This window comes from Pteropus vampyrus, unplaced genomic scaffold (genome assembly GCF_000151845.1).
Source record: "Pteropus vampyrus isolate Shadow unplaced genomic scaffold, Pvam_2.0 Scaffold311, whole genome shotgun sequence".
Lineage (NCBI taxonomy): Eukaryota > Metazoa > Chordata > Mammalia > Chiroptera > Pteropodidae > Pteropus > Pteropus vampyrus.
Window position 1 is genome coordinate 1106566 of NW_011889092.1, and position 17578 is coordinate 1124143.

Below are 17578 nucleotides of genomic sequence, written 5' to 3' on the forward strand. Positions count from 1 at the left end.
ACAGCTCAGGAGTCCTCCCACCCCAAGAAGCCTTCCCTGTCCCCCTGGTCCACAACCTTAATGACTCAGCATTATCCAGTGGTGTGCTAGAGCAACTTGTACCTGCTGGCAAGAGCTGGTTGTTAAATTTGAAGAATTTTGCAAGAAGGTTGGTAGTTTGAAACTGGCTATGGCAGGAGTATTTGTACCACAGCAATTGGCAATGCTACAAATAAGATGTCTCCCTCATACCTTCCCCCGCCCCAGCAGGCTAGTTAAATGGTTTAAGGTTTGTCAGCAATTGACTGGTCATCACCATTAAGTCATAAACTGGGGGATCTCAAGGACTGGGACCCCACCTGACTCCTTTCTGTGCCCAACAGAACCAGCCACAAAAGCCAGTTAGCTTTAAAGTGGGGGATGACCTGGGGTCTGGAGAGGGGATACCTGATGTGAGACCACTGCTGAGGCAGCTAGTGGAAAGGCAGGTGGCAGATGAGAGCAGGCTGAAGAAAGGACCCTGGTGTGGTTGGTGACAGCTATCTCTAACCACAAAATAGGGCACAGCTCAACAGACAACAACACTTTTAGTATAAGTTACAACCTCAAACTGGCTCCCAGCCCAGGGGAGACTCCAGATAAGTTTACGACATCAGTTTCCAGATGTTTTTCTTAGGCTGGGGATACTTCTCATTGCTGAGTCCACTGTGGCACCCAGATATGCCCCCAGACCCTCTGTGGAAAACTCTGGCTTAGCCCTGACTGCTTACCAGGATCCTCTGGTCAGCCTGCAAGCCCACCCCTCCCATGTAGCTCGGGCCCAGACTCTGCTCTGTGACCTTGGTATGTCTCTTCTCTCTCTGGGCCTCTTTCTCCATTTGACTTGGTTAGGTAGGGCTCCATTCTAGGTACCTTGGCAGACACAGCCAGCTATTTACGTGGGTGAGTCAGGCCAGTGGCAGCACTGGCTCTGAACCCTTGCCTTTCTTGAAACCTTATCCCAATGGCAATGGGGCTGTAGGGACCGCTGAGTTCTCTGGACCACAGAGAGTGTCCTGAGCCCCTGTCAAATGACAGAGCGTTGGGGTCATGGCTTCCTTGACCATCCCGCATGAGTCACATTGGTCCATATCTGGGGAGACTGTCCCATTTGAAAAGTCGTAGTCCCTTCAGTCCCCCCGATATAAACTTGCATAGGACAGATGGGTTCAGGTTCTATAGCCGAATGTCCTTAGTGTTCCTGCCACCAGTCGGTGTGGATTCTGTCTGCCTGGAGTCCTCGCTACTGGCTGACTCATCTTCTGTCTTGATGTCAGTTCTGTGAAACCTGCGCAGGTCCAGCCTGCGGCTAGCCTGGGCAGTAGGCATGGGATTTGTGGGTGGCTTGGAGTCCCGGGCAAAGCGCACAAGCCTCTGCCCAGCCAGGAAGTAGAGCACAGGGTCAAGGCAACTGTTGGCGCTGGCCAGCGGTCTGGTGATCTTGTAGGCCATGTTGATGGCATTAAGGGTGTGGCAGCTGAGGTCCAGTGAGCGGAAGGAGTAGTAGAGGGTGCGGGTGACGTGGAAAGGCAGGAAACAGAGGGCGAAGACGGCCAGCACCACAGCAATGGTGCGCACTGACTTGCGCTTGGCCCGCGGCAGACCCCCCGCAGTCCCATAGGCTGGCTTTAGCAGCCGCCGGGCCATGAGCACATAGCAGCCCAAGATGGTGGCAAAGGGCACCGCGAAGAGCAGGCCCAGCATGACGGAGATGTAGGCCAGGAAGTGGCTGAAGAGCTCGGGCGCTGAGGTGTCATGGCAGGTAATGCGGCTGCCACGCACACTGGTGGTGACAAAGTAGAGCACGGGTGCCTGGCAGGCCAGCACCAACACCCACACGGCAGCTGCCACGCGGCGGGCATAGCGGGCCCGGCCCCAGTGCAGCGAGCGCAGTGGGCGCAAGACACCCAGGCACCGGTGCACACTGATGCACGTGAGGAAGAGGATGCTACAATAAAGGTTGGTGTAGAAGAGGAAACGCACCAGCTTGCAGAGCAACGTGCTGAAGGGCCAGTGGTCACGGCGGGCGTAGTAATAGACCAGCAGTGGCAGAGAGGCCGCATATAGTGCATCTGACACGGCCAAGTGGAACATGTATGTAGTGGAGGCATTCCATGTCTTGAGGCGGCACAGGAAGATATAGAGCACTGCAACGTTTAGACACAGCCCGAGCACGCATACCACACCATAGGACACAGGCAGCAGCACGTACTTGAACTCCTCGTTGAAACGGCACTTGTAGCCCAGTTCATCCCCATCCCAGGTGCCATTGATGGTGTCATTCCAGAGGCCCAGGCCTGCGGCCATCATCCTGAAGGGAAGGAGGTGGGGTGGGGAGAACAGTCGTCAGCGTCATGACCTGGGCTCAGCAGGGTGGCCTGACATAGCCACCTGACCAGGGCCTTGAGGGACTCCAAGTGCTCAGATTTCTTTGGTTAATATCTGGCCAACTACATTCAAGGCCTTTGTTGCCATCTGACCTGGCTCCCTGGACTCAGAGTTCAGAAGCTTGGAACCTCGAAAATGCATATGATTCATAAATATCAGGATCATATAATTCTAAAACTTTAGAGCAGGGATAGGCAAACTACAACTTGAAGGCCAAATCCAGCCCACCAGTCTGTTTATATAAATAAAGCTTTATTGGAACATAGTCATATCCATCCTTTTACAAAGGGCTGAATAGTTGTGACAAAAACCATATGTTCTGCAAAATCTAAAATACTTACTATCTTGCCTTTAAAAAAAACAAAGTTTGGCGGCCCTGCTCTAGAACCACAGGAGCACCGAGTTCTAGATCTGGAATTCTGAGCTTTAGAATCTGAGCATCCCAGAAGGTATCATTTTAGATTCATAGGCAGGGGCCTTCAAGGCTGACTGGTTCCACTTCTCACCCAGTGACCACAGCCTTTTGAAGTGTTCCTGGCCAATGGACGATCCATACCTTCCTGGAGGCATTAGAACTTTCCTTTAGCTCATCCTTCCTCTCCCTGGGGAGGTTCTGGCCCTGTGCCTGGTATTTTGGTATTTGAGGGAGTATTTCCAAGGGTCTCCCTCTTTAGTCACTCATTCGCTAGCTCAGCAAATACTTTTTCAATACTCCTATATTCTGGCACTGTCTGCATCCGACAACAGCAGTCCCTCTCCTTGGCCTGTGAGGCTATCAGATGGGACTGTGACCCTCCTGAAGATTCTAGGGAAGTCTGGGGTGGAGGTGGGAGTGGAGATAGCTGAGAATTTCTTTTGTGGGACAACTTAAGCTTCCTCCAGGCCTACCCAGCTTCTCTTCCACACCATCACTATCTTGAGGGTTTCCTAACTTGTCCCTAGTGGGCGTATAATGCATCACAGGGACTGACTGCCCAGCAACTTAGAGAACAAGTTGTCCACCTTCCTCCTCTCCTGACCCCCACCAATGTCACCACTAAAAGCTGTCTCTCAGCTGGGAGGCAGGGGACAGATATCTCAGTCTGGAGGGCAAAGATCCCAAAGGTCTCAGAAGGCAGGCTGAAAATCCTAGCAGGAATCCTAGGTGGGTAGGTTTGGGAAAAGCACAAAGAATAACTTTCAAATAGTATGAAGGGGCAGAGGGAGCTGACGTTTTTCAAACCCTACAACTATGTGTGCTTTATAAATGTTATTTTATTCCATCCTTATAACTTCTGGGAGTCAGGTTATCATGCCTGGTTTTACGATTAAGAGGCTGAGACACAGATCGGTCAAGTAATTTAGCCAAGGTCACACAGCTGGGGACGGGCTACAATTCCTATCCGAGGGTACGTCCCAGGAAAGATGCTGTAAGAGGAAGGTAGTAAACAATCTGCATATGGGGGTATGCAAGCAGAGTCTGCAGAAAGGCTCGTGCACACCCTGTGTGAGTATCTGGGAGGACAGAAAGGGCAGATGACATCTGAGTCCTCCTTACCCTGAGAATCTGGGGCTGTACAATTCTGCTCATTTTGGAACCTGGAGTCCTGAGAGGCTGAGACTCGGGAATTCTGTAGGGCCAGTGACATCCACTCCTTTAGACCCTAAGCTTCTTTCCCAGCATGGTCTCCCAGCAGGAGTTCAAGGCCCCTGAAGTTGAGATTGGAGTGAGGGGGGCTGGACTGAGGGACACATAGGTCCTTCAGTTTTCCTTCTTTCCCAATACCCTGCCACCCTACCCTAGATCCCTGTTTCTTGTTGTCAGCAAAGGTGCAACCAGGAGGAAGGGCACCTATACTTGTGACTTCCCTCACATGGACGCAGCTTCCTTCTCAAGGAGCCAGGGCAGATTCAGGGTGAAAAAACAGAGAGAAGCCTATGTGGTGCCAAGTTGAGAGGGGGCAGGTATGGAGGAGCTCTGTCAGGGCCAACTTGCTGGAATCCTTCTTGCCCAGGGCCAGGATTCAGGACCTGGCATTAAAGCATTCCCTGCATCCCACCCCTGCTATAGGCAACCCAGTGTCAGCTCCACCCTTGCTGCTGGAGACACTGCCATTATCCTCTCCGCCTCCAGCCTCAATCTCCTGCAATCCAGACGGGTCTTTGTAAAAGAAACAGTCATTCTCCTGCTTGAAACAATCCATGGCTCCTGCTTGCTATGAGGAGAAAGACTAGTCTGGTATTGGAGGTTTTCACAATCCAGCCTCTGCCAGCTTTGCCAGCCCCAACCATCCTCTGTGACCTGCAGTTTCCTCAATGTGCTCAATGCTTCTCTCTTCCCAACCTTAGTTCGTATTGCTCCTTCAACCTGGAATCCATGCACGCCCCTCATATCTACCTGTTGAAATTATAACTCTTCATCCTTCAGTGCAGCAAACTCTAGTGATTACGAAGAGCCTGGCCTCTGGAGCTAGATCACCTGTGTTTCCTCATCTGTGAAATGAGGCGATTAATGGAACCTGTATCACAGGATTCCCGTGAGGATTCAGTGAGTGATCTGTGTAAAATGTTTGGAGCAGTTCCTGGCACACAGTAGGTACACTATGGTGTTATGAGCTTCAAGGTTCAGCTCAGATGTGGCCTTTTCCTGAAATCTTTGGGATGCTCTCTCAGGTCACTGGTGGAGAGTGACCGGTCTTGAACTGGAGGCTATGGAGCAGGTGACTGTGGTGAGCAAAGGGAGTGATGATGCTGAGGCCCAAGCTGGGACCGGGCCTGGGGGCCTCTGAGGGGAGAGATCTGAGAGCTGTTAGGGAGGGAGGCTGGAGAGACTGGCCCAGAGAAAGTCTGGGCGAAAGAGGGCAGGAGAAGGAGGTGGCCAAGGAGGGGTCTGGGAGGAACAGGAGTGGGGACAGGAAGAATTTGGTGTCAGACATGGTACGTGTGGGGTGCTTCGAAGGGGTATGGTGGACGTGGGGATGGGGCTGGGACACTTTGGGAGGTCAGCTGGAAGTTGCTGGCTCACAGTAGCTGCAGAAGGAGTATGGAGGTCTGAATTTGAGATTGAGGACCTGTACAAGGCCACATCCTCTGCCCCCCAGCCTGGGACACCAGCTTGGGGTATCTAGCTCAGCCACAGAAAGCCAGTGACATCAGGTATTTCCTGCCCTTCTGAGACTCAGACCTCTCATGGGCTGAATTCCCTGGCCTTGGAGAACAGTGGTCCTAAAACTTCCCTCATGAAGTCCTCTTCTTCACTGGAGAGGTGAGAGTGGCCCCCTCTACACTCCGGACAGACACCTAGTCCCACCTGGGAGATGCTGCTTCCCCGCTCCTGCCCCAGTGCTAAGGCCTGGCGGGTCTCTCCTCAAAGTGGGGGCCAGGGCCCTCATTGTCTCTTAGTCAACATCCTATTGCTCTGCACTATGCTCTCCCTAATCACTAACAGTGGAATCTCTGACACTAATGAGAGGGGTGGAGACTTCCCTAAGCCTCCAGGGAACAGTGAACAGAGAGGACTGCCCTTTCCACCTGTTTTAAAACATCCTGGCCTCCACCCTACCAGGCAAGCTGGGGATTCCATCGCCATGGCCCCCATCCAGACTGACCCTGCCCATTCTCTCCCTACAGAGATTGGCTCACCAACCTGTGAATACATCTTTCCTGGCCCCTCAGCTCCTGCTTATGGAGACAGCCAAGTCCCCAACCCTCGCTCTGCCTCTTCTGACCTCTGATGCCCTTGGGGCCTCACTCCCTGCTCTCTGAGACCAGCTCCTGCCTAACTTTGTCCAAAACCACTTAGCAGCCCCTTGGTGCCCAGTTCTGGCTGGCTCTGCCTGAAGAGCTCCTAGTCTGGACAGAGACGTGAGCCATGTAAGTGCCCTGCCAGGCTTCCCTGCCTTTCTTTGTTCATGCTATTTTTTCTGCCTGGAAAGCCTTTCCAGAACCCACCCACCCTGCACTCCATCCCGCCAATCCCTCAAGGCTCTTTTCAAATGTCACCATTTCTCTGAAGCTCTCTCCCTAATACCCTCCCAGGCATTCCTCACATACTGTTAGTAATTTATCCTTTCGACCTCTACCCCAACACACATTTCAGGTGCTCCCAGAGGGCTGGGGCCATCTGACTCTTTTCTTTGTCCTTATCATCCAGCGACAGGCCTGATCCAAAGCGGGTATGACATGAATAAGAGAATAAATGAATGAATGAATAAATTAATGCACGAAAGCAAAAGGCTATGGGAGCCCAGAGGAGGCTGAGCTTTATGACCACGGCTCTCTTTTTCCTTATACCTCTGATTGCTGCCCAGAGGACAACGACCCCTAAAGATTTCTCAGCTGCTGACCCTAGGTGGCCAGGAGTCACCCTAGCCCTCCTGGGGCACAGACCACGTAAGTCCTGCTTCTGTCCTAGACAGGCCCCTGGACAATCTCTCTTTTAAGAGCTGCAGAGCCCAGAGGCCCTGCCCTTCTCTTAACAGGCTGGGGAAATGCCAGGGGGAGAGAAACTTGACCCAGGCATTCTGAAGATGGATCAGCTGCCTGAGCCAGCCACATTCTTTTATCTTACCTATCTCTAGCTCAGATCGTAGGTCAGTCTTGGTCAGGAGCTCCTAATTCTCGAGCCCCGTCCCCTCACTTTGTAGGGGCCAAGCCTGGATTGATTAGCTTCCATACGGCATCTTCATTTCATTCCCCATCCTCACTCCTCAAAAGATACTGCCATAGAGGTGAAGCTATTTGTTCAAGGTTCAAGGTCACACTGCCAGGAATTGGAAAAATTGGGCTTGACACCCAGGGATGTCTGGCTCTGGAGCCTGAATTCATCACAGCCTGGGATGAGGGAGCCAGGCAAGGATCCCCTTATTCTACCCCCAGTTCAGTGTATACACATGCATGCACGCGCCTGCCCCAGGCTCCAAACCACTGGGCACCACCCTTGCACGCCCGTACCTGACCAGCCCCTGTGCTCGTTGTCAGGATACTCAGCACCTGCTCCGGTTCATCGCTCATGAATGTACATGCCTGGACAGGGCTGCAGGGAACTCTGTGGGAAACAGGAAAAACAGGTCCCCCGCCTGGGGCCACACCCAGCTTCCAGCATTTCTCAGGGCAGGCAGAGCTGAGGGCTCCTGAGACATAGGGAGGTGGAGATGACATGGGCTCTTGGTCATGGGAAGTCAGCTAGGCTGAGCCTCCCCGAGGTTTCCTCCTCTTCTCCAACTTTGGCCCAAAAAAGGCACATATGAGACCTGGTGTGGTTGTCCCAGTAGGGATGTCTTCTGCCCACCATACCCCAGCCATCCACTCTCAGCTCACACACTCTGGGGATGGTTGTTCCCAGCTTCCTTTCCCAGGAGCCCCCTTTCACAGGAAGGTGGTTTTGCCAGGGAAGTTCTCCCCATATCCTGCAGAGCTGAGCTGAGCCTCCAGCTCCCTTTCCTTGGTCCTGGTTCTGTGCTTCAGCCCTGCAATAGGAAACAGTCAATACCCTCCTTGCCAGGTATACACTTGACAGTACTTCAGCCAACATAATTTTGCTCAAGCTGGGTCTCTATATCTGGAATATGCCACCCCCCGATTGTTCTTCTATAGGTGTTGTAAACACACATGAACAAATACAAGTATGGATATGCCTAGATACATAGCTACATAGAGACATACACAGCCACAATGAGATGTACATGCAGTGCACACACACACTATCACACATACACAATCCAAGTCAGGGCCTGGGACAGCCTTTAGAAATCACCTGTACCAAACTCCTATTTGACAGAGGAAGACACTGAGGCCCAAGGCCTCACAGTGAGTCAGAGACACAGGCAAGATCAGAAGCCAGGCCTTCTAGATTTTGGCCCTTGTTTTTGTCTTGCCTGGGAGCCCCTCATACATACCAGGCATAGGGCTTCAGGGAAGGGGTGGTTACCTGGTAGACTGGACTCCCTCTGTGTGGGCAGCCTCCAGCATTCACCAGAATTCACACATATCACAGGAGAAAAAAAAACATTCCCCTCCTTTCCCTCTCTCCTTCATTTCTCTACAACGGGGGAGTGGGGTTCAAGATAGCTGAGGCCAGATCCCCAAGCTGGAAGTGCAGTGCAAGTGTGGGGAAAGTGGAGAGAAGAGATGGGTGGCTGCAGGAATAGGACTTGGGGGTGGGGGGCACTGGGAAATCCCCCTGGGTCACTGTTGTCCTAATGTACCTTGCCTAAGGAGCCTCAGGCTATCCTGGGCCAATGGACTGGTAGCTATGTGCCAGTCTGCTCTACCTTGGGTTCTCCTTTTCACCCCACTCCGCCCAGGGTCATAACCTGTCTTCTTGGGAGGTGCCTCCAACAGACTAAGGTGGAGCACAGCACTTTCTCAAAGCCATTCTCCAATTTCTGAGAAGAGTCTCCACCATCCATCCTTCCAGGTTTCAAACCTCCAATATGTCCTTGATGACCTCTCTCTTTCCCACCCACGTGAAACTCATCATTCACCAAGTTCTGTCAGTTCAGCCAGTGAAGTGGCTCAGAGATGACACTTTTCCTCACCTTGTGACCTTAGGCCCGAGTTTCTCCTCCACATTGCATCAAGCCCCCACACTGGTCTCCTTGCCTCCCCTTACCTCCCGCCCCTCCTGTACATCTTTCATATTTCTTAAAACATGAATCCGAAGGGGACTAAGGTTTTACCACCCTGAAGCTGCCTTTTTGGGATATTGATTTTAAGCTGTTTATTAAGAAATAAGACTCAGAAAGAACCTTTGGCTCTCCCCACTTTCCTGCCCAAGAGATTCAGATAGAAAAAGTCTGCTTCGGGGAAGAAATCTTAGGATATTCGCCTTAACCTATTTCGAATTAAGTCTAGTAAATAGGAGGGTTTCAGGCAGGGGTCTGCTAGCTAGATACCCATTGTGTCCCATTGTTTTTGAGTTGCTTAGCAAGAATTTGCCTGCCGTGTGTGTTCTATTTTTCCTCAACTACTGCAATCGACTACCTGTAAACTGCTCATTTTCATGTCTGAAATCTAAGACCTCATTCCCCCCTTTCCTTTTTGTCCAAAATGTCATATATATCCAATATTGCCTCACTGCCTTTGGAATTTTCATGCTTATGTGAAAATGCACATGGATTTAAAATTTGATTTTTCTCCTGTTAATCTGTCTCTGTTAATTTTATTATTAGCCCAGCTAGAAGAACTTAGAATGTGAGAGAAAAGGTATTAATTTTTTTAGTCCCCACAAATCTGAACACATACTGTGCAGATCAAAACCCTTCCATGGCTCCCTATTGCCCTCAGGCTACATCCAAGCTCCTGAGCCTAGCACTCTAGGCCCTGATTGTTCCCTGCCACTCATCTAGACAGTCTACCTTCTTTGTCTCCATCCTCATCTTCCTGCCTCAAGCACAGCAAAAGCAGTCCCAACGTCATATCTTTGCTCAGGGGCACCCTCCCTTATCTTCTAACAGGAATTGAGTGCTTTCTCAATGCCAAGTTTCACATTAGGTGGCTTCACAGACCTCTTCTCATTAATCCTGAGATGCTTAGGCAAAATAACTTCTCTAGAGTCATAAAGCTAGCAAATGGCAGAGTATTCCTGGTCTATCTGACTTCAAGAGCTGTGCCCCTGACTAGTACCTCTTTCCCTCCAAAGCCCAGGACCTCTCCTCCAGGAAGCTCCATGACCAGCCCTCTTAGAGCCTCATGGCTCTGCTTGTCTGGTCAGTTCTCCACCAGACTTGTCTAGTCAGTTCTCCACCTGTAGGGGGAATGCCCTACAGGCAGGGCCCAAGGATCTACTCTTTCTGGTACTTTCCAGGTATGAAGCAGCCATAATGGTACCTACCTCACAGGTTAAAAAAAAACACTAATGCCAGAAAGGGTAGCCCAAGGTCTCACTCAAGGTCACCAGTGAGTCAAGGGCAGACTCAAGCCTAACATGCAGACTATAGGCCTCACTGACCTAGCTCTGCCTCTGCTATATGCTGGGTCTTTCTCTCTGCGGCCCCAGGCTAGTGAGCCTATAGCCACAGGGGAGGGGTGGGGCAGTTCCCAGGCCAGCTGAGGAATTTCCAGGGTGGTTAGACGACATTCCAGCTCCCGCTTGCCCACCCACCTGGCTGGCCTTGTCCAGCCTGGAAAGGGAGAGTGATCTGTCCCATTCTGGAAACCCCTGCTGGCTGCCTCTGCTGAGGGTGAGGTGCTGTGAAGAGAAACAGAGAACCTGGACCCAGAACACCATGGAGGGGACAGGGGAGGGCACCGGACAAGTGGGAAACCCCAGTTCTGCCATTCCCAGCTGTGGGACCTGGACAAATCTCCTGTCCACAACCCAAGTCTGAATTCCCCTGCAATCTAAAAACAGTTCCTGCCCCATAAGGTTGTCGAGGTTGTTAAAGAAGATGACTTAGATTAATCTTATGAAATAATTAAAAGAAGTATGATTTCAGCAAGTGGAGAAGGCAGGGAAGATGGGGGTATCCTAGGAAGACAAGAGGGGCAGGAAACCCACAGAAATTTTGGGCAGAGTAGCAAGGTCACAGTAAGACAGACCACAGATCAAATCTCCCATACTGAAGGCCATCCTGAGAAGGGAGGGCAGTCCAGGGACCCCCAGCAGGAACTAGACCCCACCGCATTTCTTCATTCACTAGTTCACTCACTCATCCTTTAAAGAGGTTATCATATCTATGCCTGTCCCTGTGCAGGGCACTTGGGGACTCTGCTGTGGGTCACTGTCAAGGTTGAGGGGGGGAGGGGTGGGATCTGCATATAGGAGAAGACCTAGAAATAGGTAATGACAACTCAGGGTGATTAGAGCTGAAGGAAGCAGAGGCAACAAGGCTGAAGCAGCCAAGAGGGCCCCTAATGGGAATGAGGAGGTGGTCGAGGAAGGCTTCCTAGAGGAGAGAACACCTGACCTGCATTCTCGAAGATGGGTAGGGGTCAGTTGAATGGAGAGAGAAGAGGAACAGAGCGAGCAAAAACCAGGGCAAGAGATCACACTGTATGTTTGGGGGGCTGTCAGTCATCCCTGTGGACTGAGGGGAGTGGGGAGGACAAGGCTAGGATGGAAGAAAAGAAGGATTTTGGAAGTTATCTTCTGCCCCCTCCCAAATATCCTCCACAGAGCCAGGCCAGTGGACCTCCAGCCTTGCCAATAGTGCTTTCTGCACCACAAGCATGGGGGCTGGTCTGGGGCAATAGCTGAGGGGGTAACCTCAGATGTTATCGACAGGTGATGTTACAATGTAAAGCCTCTGCAGCCTCCTCCAGGAAGTCCTTGGACTCTGGAGCCTCTTCTAGAAGCTCTCTTCCTCTTGGAAGCCCTCAGGATCCTGGCTGGGGGAGCCACATGTTGGAGCTGAGCTCAGAGCATCCGAGTGTGTAGGTCTCAAATCAGCTAGGCTATTCCTCCCACCTTACAGATCAGAAAACCAAGACTCCTTAAGAAGAAGCGCCTTCTCAAAGTCTGGTGTTCTAATTACAGTATTTTCAGTGTAAGGTTGAGCACTTCCACTCCCACCTCAGGGCAAGGAAGGGCAGGGAAGGGCAGGGTGGGAACTACCTGTCCCACCCCTGACTTGGCATGGTCCAGCCCAGCCCAGCCCAGCACAGAGCTATAGAGATGCGCTGCTAAAGTGAACCAGTTCAGAACAAGAAGATTCTGGACTCCACATCAACCTATCACATCCAGATGCCTCCAGCCAGACTCAAGAGGCAAGAACCCTGGGTTCAAGCTCCACCTTGGAACTGCCCATGCTGTGCAATCTTGGTCACATTGGTTCTCCTCTCTGAGCCTCTGGTTCTTCATTGGCCAATTCGGGAGAATCACTGCTACCGATGATAACTCGTGAAGAATGAGTAAGACAAAAGGGCAGGTGGGTGTTCTGTGGGGCTAGTAAATCATGCACTGTTCTGATGTGGGGGCTGCATCTGCCTGACATTTCTCAGTAGGGAGCCCCCGTGGGTGACCAGCAGAGGGGCAGGGGTCATGATCAGAACAGCCAGGGAAGGTTCCTGGAAAAGGCTGTGATCAGGCCTGAAGAGAAGCAGAAAGTGTCCAGCTTAGAAGGAAAGAGGGAGAATGGAGAACTCAAAGTATAAAAAGGGGCAAAAGTATAGAATAGGATACAACTGAGTCTGTGATTCTGAGACTGTCTCACTCTGGGTGCTTCTAGGATTCTGAGTTCATTGATTCTTACAGTCCAGTTCTAAGAGTCTCTGGTTCCTGGAGTAAATGCTAAATGTTTTCTTAATTCTGTTACTCGTTGCTTCTGATAGCCTTTGGTTTTGAGAGTCTCAGAACCACAGGAGTCTGGACTCTCAGAATAATACAATCATAAGTCACTTTCGGCGGAGCCACAAAGTCTTAGCAAACACTTGCCAGTGCCCCCATGTGCCTGACCTCAGAGAGACCCTTCAAACCCAGACTTAGATCAGACTTGGTCAGATGCTTGAGGAGCTCCAGTTTGGATGGGGAGAAAGCCACAGACATGGACCAAGTCCATTTGGGTGATCAAGCCATGACCAAAGGCAGCCCAGGGGCCACGGAGCCCAGAGTAACCCCTAACCAGCCTGGAGAGGAATGAGTACGACAAGAGGTGGTCAGGATTTTTCAGAGGAGAGGTCACTTGAGTTGGGACACGATAGACAATAAGGAATTTGTCAGGTGGACACAGAGGAGGGCATTGAAGGCAGAAGGAGGAGCAGGTACAAAGACTTAGTCGTGTGATAGTGTGGCCTGTTTTCGTAAAGCCAGGGGTAATGTGAGGCTGCAGTGGAGGGCTAGGTGGCCCATAATTGGGTCGAGGGGCTGCAGGACTCACATGAAAAGGCTGGAATGCCAGGCTGAGGAGCTTGGCCTCTATCCTGAAGACAATGGGGAGCCATGGAGGGCTTAAGCAAGGAAGGACATGGTCAGAGTTGACCTTTGCAAAGATGTTGTCACATAGAAGGTGGGTAGGATGGGAGAGCCTCCCGTGAGGCAGGGGGAGAAGGGAGGGTCATGTGGGCTTCAAGAAGTCTGAGGGAAGCCCTCCTCCCATACTCCAGTGCCCAGTCAGTGCCATTGTCACTACAATGACAGTGATAGGGTAGAGGGCCAAGGAGGAAGTAGTTGCCCAGGAGGGCCCAGGCTGCACTCCCTCCGAGTTACTAGACTCCTGAAATCAGAAATGACTCAGGCTTAAGAGATGGTGTGGCGGGGGAGTGGAGAAACTCCTCTGCTCAAGAACCAACTGCAGCCCTCCATGGAGCAAAGCCTTCTTCTTCCTTTATATATCCGCTTTTACCTGGTCATTCATTTCCCAAATACTCACTGGCATTTCTTTTTGCCCAACCTGTAATGGTTGATATAGACAGAGAGAAAGCAGGCCTGGCCTGGCCAAATCCTGCAACTGACCCTCTGGGTCAGGATAGGCCCCCACAGCCAGCCTCCCCTAGTCAGGCCGAATAGTGGGGGGAAGCCAGGACTGAGAACACAAAGGTAGCCCAAGAGGAAGGTGTGGGCCAAAGGGTACACCAGACAGGCCCGCAGAAGGCAGTTCAGGTAGAGAAAACAATTTCACTTGGGGCACCTCTACCTCTTCTCACCAGACCAGCAGGATTTCCCTGGTCCTGAGGGCAGGCCTGAGCAGGCATTATCTTATCAGCGGCTAGGTAATGAGACCACAAGCAAGACCGAAGACAGATTTTGAGGGCAGAATTCAAACTTCCTTCAGCCTGAAAGCCAGAGGACCAGGCCTCACCCAGATGGGGCTTCTGTCTTGAATGGGGAGAGATAAGCTGAGGCAGGTAGGCACAAGCTGCAGCTTTCACCTCTGCTTTGTGACCTTGAGCAAGATACTTTCTGAGCCTCTATTTCCTCATCTGCAAAATGGGGATAATTCCTGCCTCACAGGGTTCATGGAGGATAAAATGAGGGACATTTATAAATTTTACTAGGAAGCAGAGGGAGCAAGGGGAGAGGAAGGCAATCAACAGTCAAAATTCCCCAGACCGGCATAATCTCTTGTTATTGCACCCATGTTCTATTATTGTCTTCAAAGTGCATTTAAGTCTATGAATATCACACTTCTCTCCTGCGCATTGCACTTTACAGCTTACAAAGCCCTTTTCTGACTACTACTATCTGAAGAATCCTCATAGTGACCTTGCATTTGAAGAAGCAAGAATCATCAAGCTCAATTTACAGATGGCAAAACCAACACCTAGAGGGGCACAGTGGCCTCTCTAAGGACTATAGCCAGAAAAGAAGCCAAATCAAAGCACTCACAGAGTCACCCATTAGGCCTCGGTGATGTTCTCACATTTTCTTAGTTGGTGCTGGGGGATTGAGAAGCCTCAGAACTCTGTGTTTTCTATGAGGAAGAGGACCAGAGTGGAGGGGCCATAACCTCACTCTGCAGCCCAAGCTTGATAGCCACTTATGACGGTCACCCACTGTGATCCTCCAAACCCTCTGGCCTCATCCCAGGATAGTCCAAAGCAGGAAGAAGAGGAGAGTGGCAAGCCTTCCACATCAGGGCCTCTCCACTCACAAACTCTCAGCACAGGACTTTACTGGCTCCTTTTAGAGGCTGGCAGGGCAGAAACTGCCCCAAGGTCACCCAGCAAGTTGGGAGCAGAGCTGGGATGAGATCAATCACTGGTCTCCTGGGAAAGGGAGAGTCTTAAGTGTCCCCACATTTCTTAGCAGAAGAATCTGAGGGCTCAGGGAAGTGTTTGGCCGCATGGACAAGGGCTCAGAGTTTAAATGCCTGGTGGGTCTGGTGTCAACATCACAAATATCCTGACCTCCATGCTGTTGGCACTACTCAATCCATTTTCCACCCTGCAGCCAGAGAGATCTTTCTGAAATGCTGCTCTGACCATGACTCTCCCCCACTCACAAACTTTCCATGGCTCCCTATTGCCTTTAGGATGAAATCTAAGTTTTCAGCCTATATACTTTAGGTCCTGTAGTGCCCTAGGATGCACTGTTCTGACACCCTGTGCCACACACTCTGATGATCTGATTCTGGCTTCCCCTGCTTTGTAATGACATGGAGCTCTACTATAGACAGGCCTTCATTGGGGAAGGGGGCAGGGGAGAGAAGCTACTGCTGCTCTCTCAGTATAGCTCAGCCCTGTGCAGGGTGCTGGCAACACAGAAATGAGCTCCAGTTCCTGCCCTCCAGGGGCCTCTGACCAAGGTGGGATCAGGGCTATCAGCACTGGGACTACAAGAGCCCAGAAGAGGCTCCAACCCAGCTGGGGGATCAAGGAAAGCTTCCCAGAGGAGGGGATATCTGAGTTGGGCCCCAAGCCTGAGTAGTTCTCCAACTGAGGAAGATGAGAGTAGGAGGGCATCTCAGGCAGTGAGCAAAGAATATGCAATGGTCCAGAGGCAAGAAACTGCCCAGTGTGTGCAGCAGACTCCATTTAGTTATAGTGGTAAAAGTCAGGTGGGAGAGTGGGCTGGAGAGGTTGTCAAGGATCAGTTCTTGGAGGCCTGAGTCCTGCACTAAGGATGCAGGCTGGGTCCTGTGGAAGTCCTGTGAAAGTCTAGTCTAGGGAGGAGAACAGTTGGGATATGGGTTTCCCAACGTTCCTTCCAGGGACCAACACCGCCCCCAACCCCAAGCTGTGAGCCCATCTAAGAGGACATTGGTGCTGAACATGATCCACATACTGGCTTCTCAAGAACCCTCATGTTTTACATTATTGTTATTTCTCTTTCACAGATGAGGCCACTGAGGCTCAGAGAAGGGATGTGTCTTATCTAGGGTCACACAGTGGCCAAGGCAGGATTGGAATATAGATCGCTTTCTCCAGAAAGCTTTTGTGGGCTCTGTTCAAAGAATCTCCTTTGCAACCACTTCTACCCACAGATAACTGAGACTTTACTGGGACTTCACCCTGGCCCTCAAAAGCTTGCCATTATTCCAGTCTAGATCCAAAACAAACCAGGCACTTCAGACTTGGGCCCAGGGAAGCCGGGGATGCCATGCTGAAAGGAACACCTGCCACCAGCCCCACGGACCTCAGACTGGCAGTTCTAGTCCACAGCAGGGCCTGCCTGCCCTTGGGTCTGACTCCAAGGGGGTCCCAAGCCTGCTGCTGGCAGCCCTAGTAGGGGAGTGGAGGGAGGACATTACCTTTCTCCAGGCTGACCCTTCCTACAGCACTGCCTGCCAGATTAAAAGTCCCCTGACTGAAGCTTAACTGTCCTTCAAGGCCACTGCCCCAACTCTCTCCCCCCAAGTCTTACTGACATCGGGCAGGGGCTGGCCACCCCAAGTTCCCCTAGGGCGAGCGGCGGCGCAGGCCTCGGTGGGTTCTCGGGGCGCCAAGGGGGCGCCCTCCTCAGAACACAAACACATAAACAAGTTCCATCAGCTCAGCTATCGACTCCGCTGGGGCGCACGAGCTCACCCGCCAACACACAAACTTCCAAATACGCTGACACACACTCACCGGGATATCCGTTCACACTCCCCGAGAGCTACACTCCTGTGGAGACAGAGTCCGACCCCTGGACCCAGGCGTGCTCACACAGGCTTGAAACAGAATCTCACTCGGGCAGCCACATGCGCACGGCTCTGCCTGCCCCGCGCCAGTAGGCACTGCTGCCTTCCTGGCTGTGTCCGCCCATCTCCCCGGCCTCTGGCCCCTCCAGGTAGCGCACCCCTCACCTCCGTGCTCTCCTCCGGCAGTGCCGCGGCCACCGCTCCCGGGTGCCAGCAGCGCCTGTGTCCCTCCGCTGCCGTAGGGATCCACGTGCCAGAGGGACCCGCCCGCCGGCCGGGTATAGTTCCCACCCCAGCCAGGTCAGGTGGGGGCAGGCGGACTCTGGACAGACCCTGGCACCGCCCCGTCCCTGTCCCGACACACAGGCTGCAACCGGCTCGGGATGTTACCGGGAGCTATTGGTGGCTGGGTCAGCGCCTCTGCCACTAGCGTTGTGCAGGGAGGGGCCAGCGGCGACTGTCCTACCGCCTGGCTGAGGTTTTCAGCGACGCTAAAGTTTTGCAGGTTTGTCTGGTGCCTGTGTGGCCCCCGTCGCGGCCCTCCGCGAGACCTTGCTGTGAACCTCTGCCCTCTCCTCCCAGGGACCTGCTCAGAGCACCATGCTGAGAACTCACCTCCCTCGCTTGAGAGCCTGTGGGGGAGGAGGAAAGGGCGCTCCCCATTGCCCTAGGGAGGAAATCCAAGCGTTCAG

General features: G+C 52.2%; 1 protein-coding gene across 14 annotated transcripts; it reads right to left on the minus strand.

Annotated features, from left to right (window-relative positions):
• Positions 1-547: 547 nt before the first annotated feature.
• On the minus strand, positions 548-17298 carry P2RY2 (purinergic receptor P2Y2). Of its 14 annotated transcripts, none has more exons than XM_023521680.1 (5): positions 17052-17298; positions 7709-7853; positions 7339-7432; positions 4784-4878; positions 548-2329 (listed from the first exon to the last, which is right to left on the minus strand). In XM_023521680.1, exons 4-5 carry the CDS (start codon positions 4804-4806, stop codon positions 1195-1197), a joined length of 1158 nt encoding a protein of 385 aa, XP_023377448.1. In that variant the 5' UTR covers positions 4807-4878; positions 7339-7432; positions 7709-7853; positions 17052-17298; the 3' UTR covers positions 548-1194. The 14 variants fall into 14 exon arrangements, with proteins under 14 accessions (XP_023377448.1, XP_023377447.1, XP_023377449.1 ...); XM_023521679.1 differs by having other exon boundaries at positions 7339-7517; XM_023521681.1 differs by lacking the exon at positions 7709-7853.
• Positions 17299-17578: the final 280 nt, after the last annotated feature.

Coding starts and splice junctions, on each gene's coding strand:
- P2RY2 (XM_023521681.1), bottom strand. CDS start 4,806: ATGAAGAGTTATAATTTCAACAG. Junction 2,330..4,783: donor AAGAGTTATAATTTCAACAG/GTAGATATGAGG, acceptor CCTTCCCTTCAG/GATGATGGCCGCAGGCCTGG.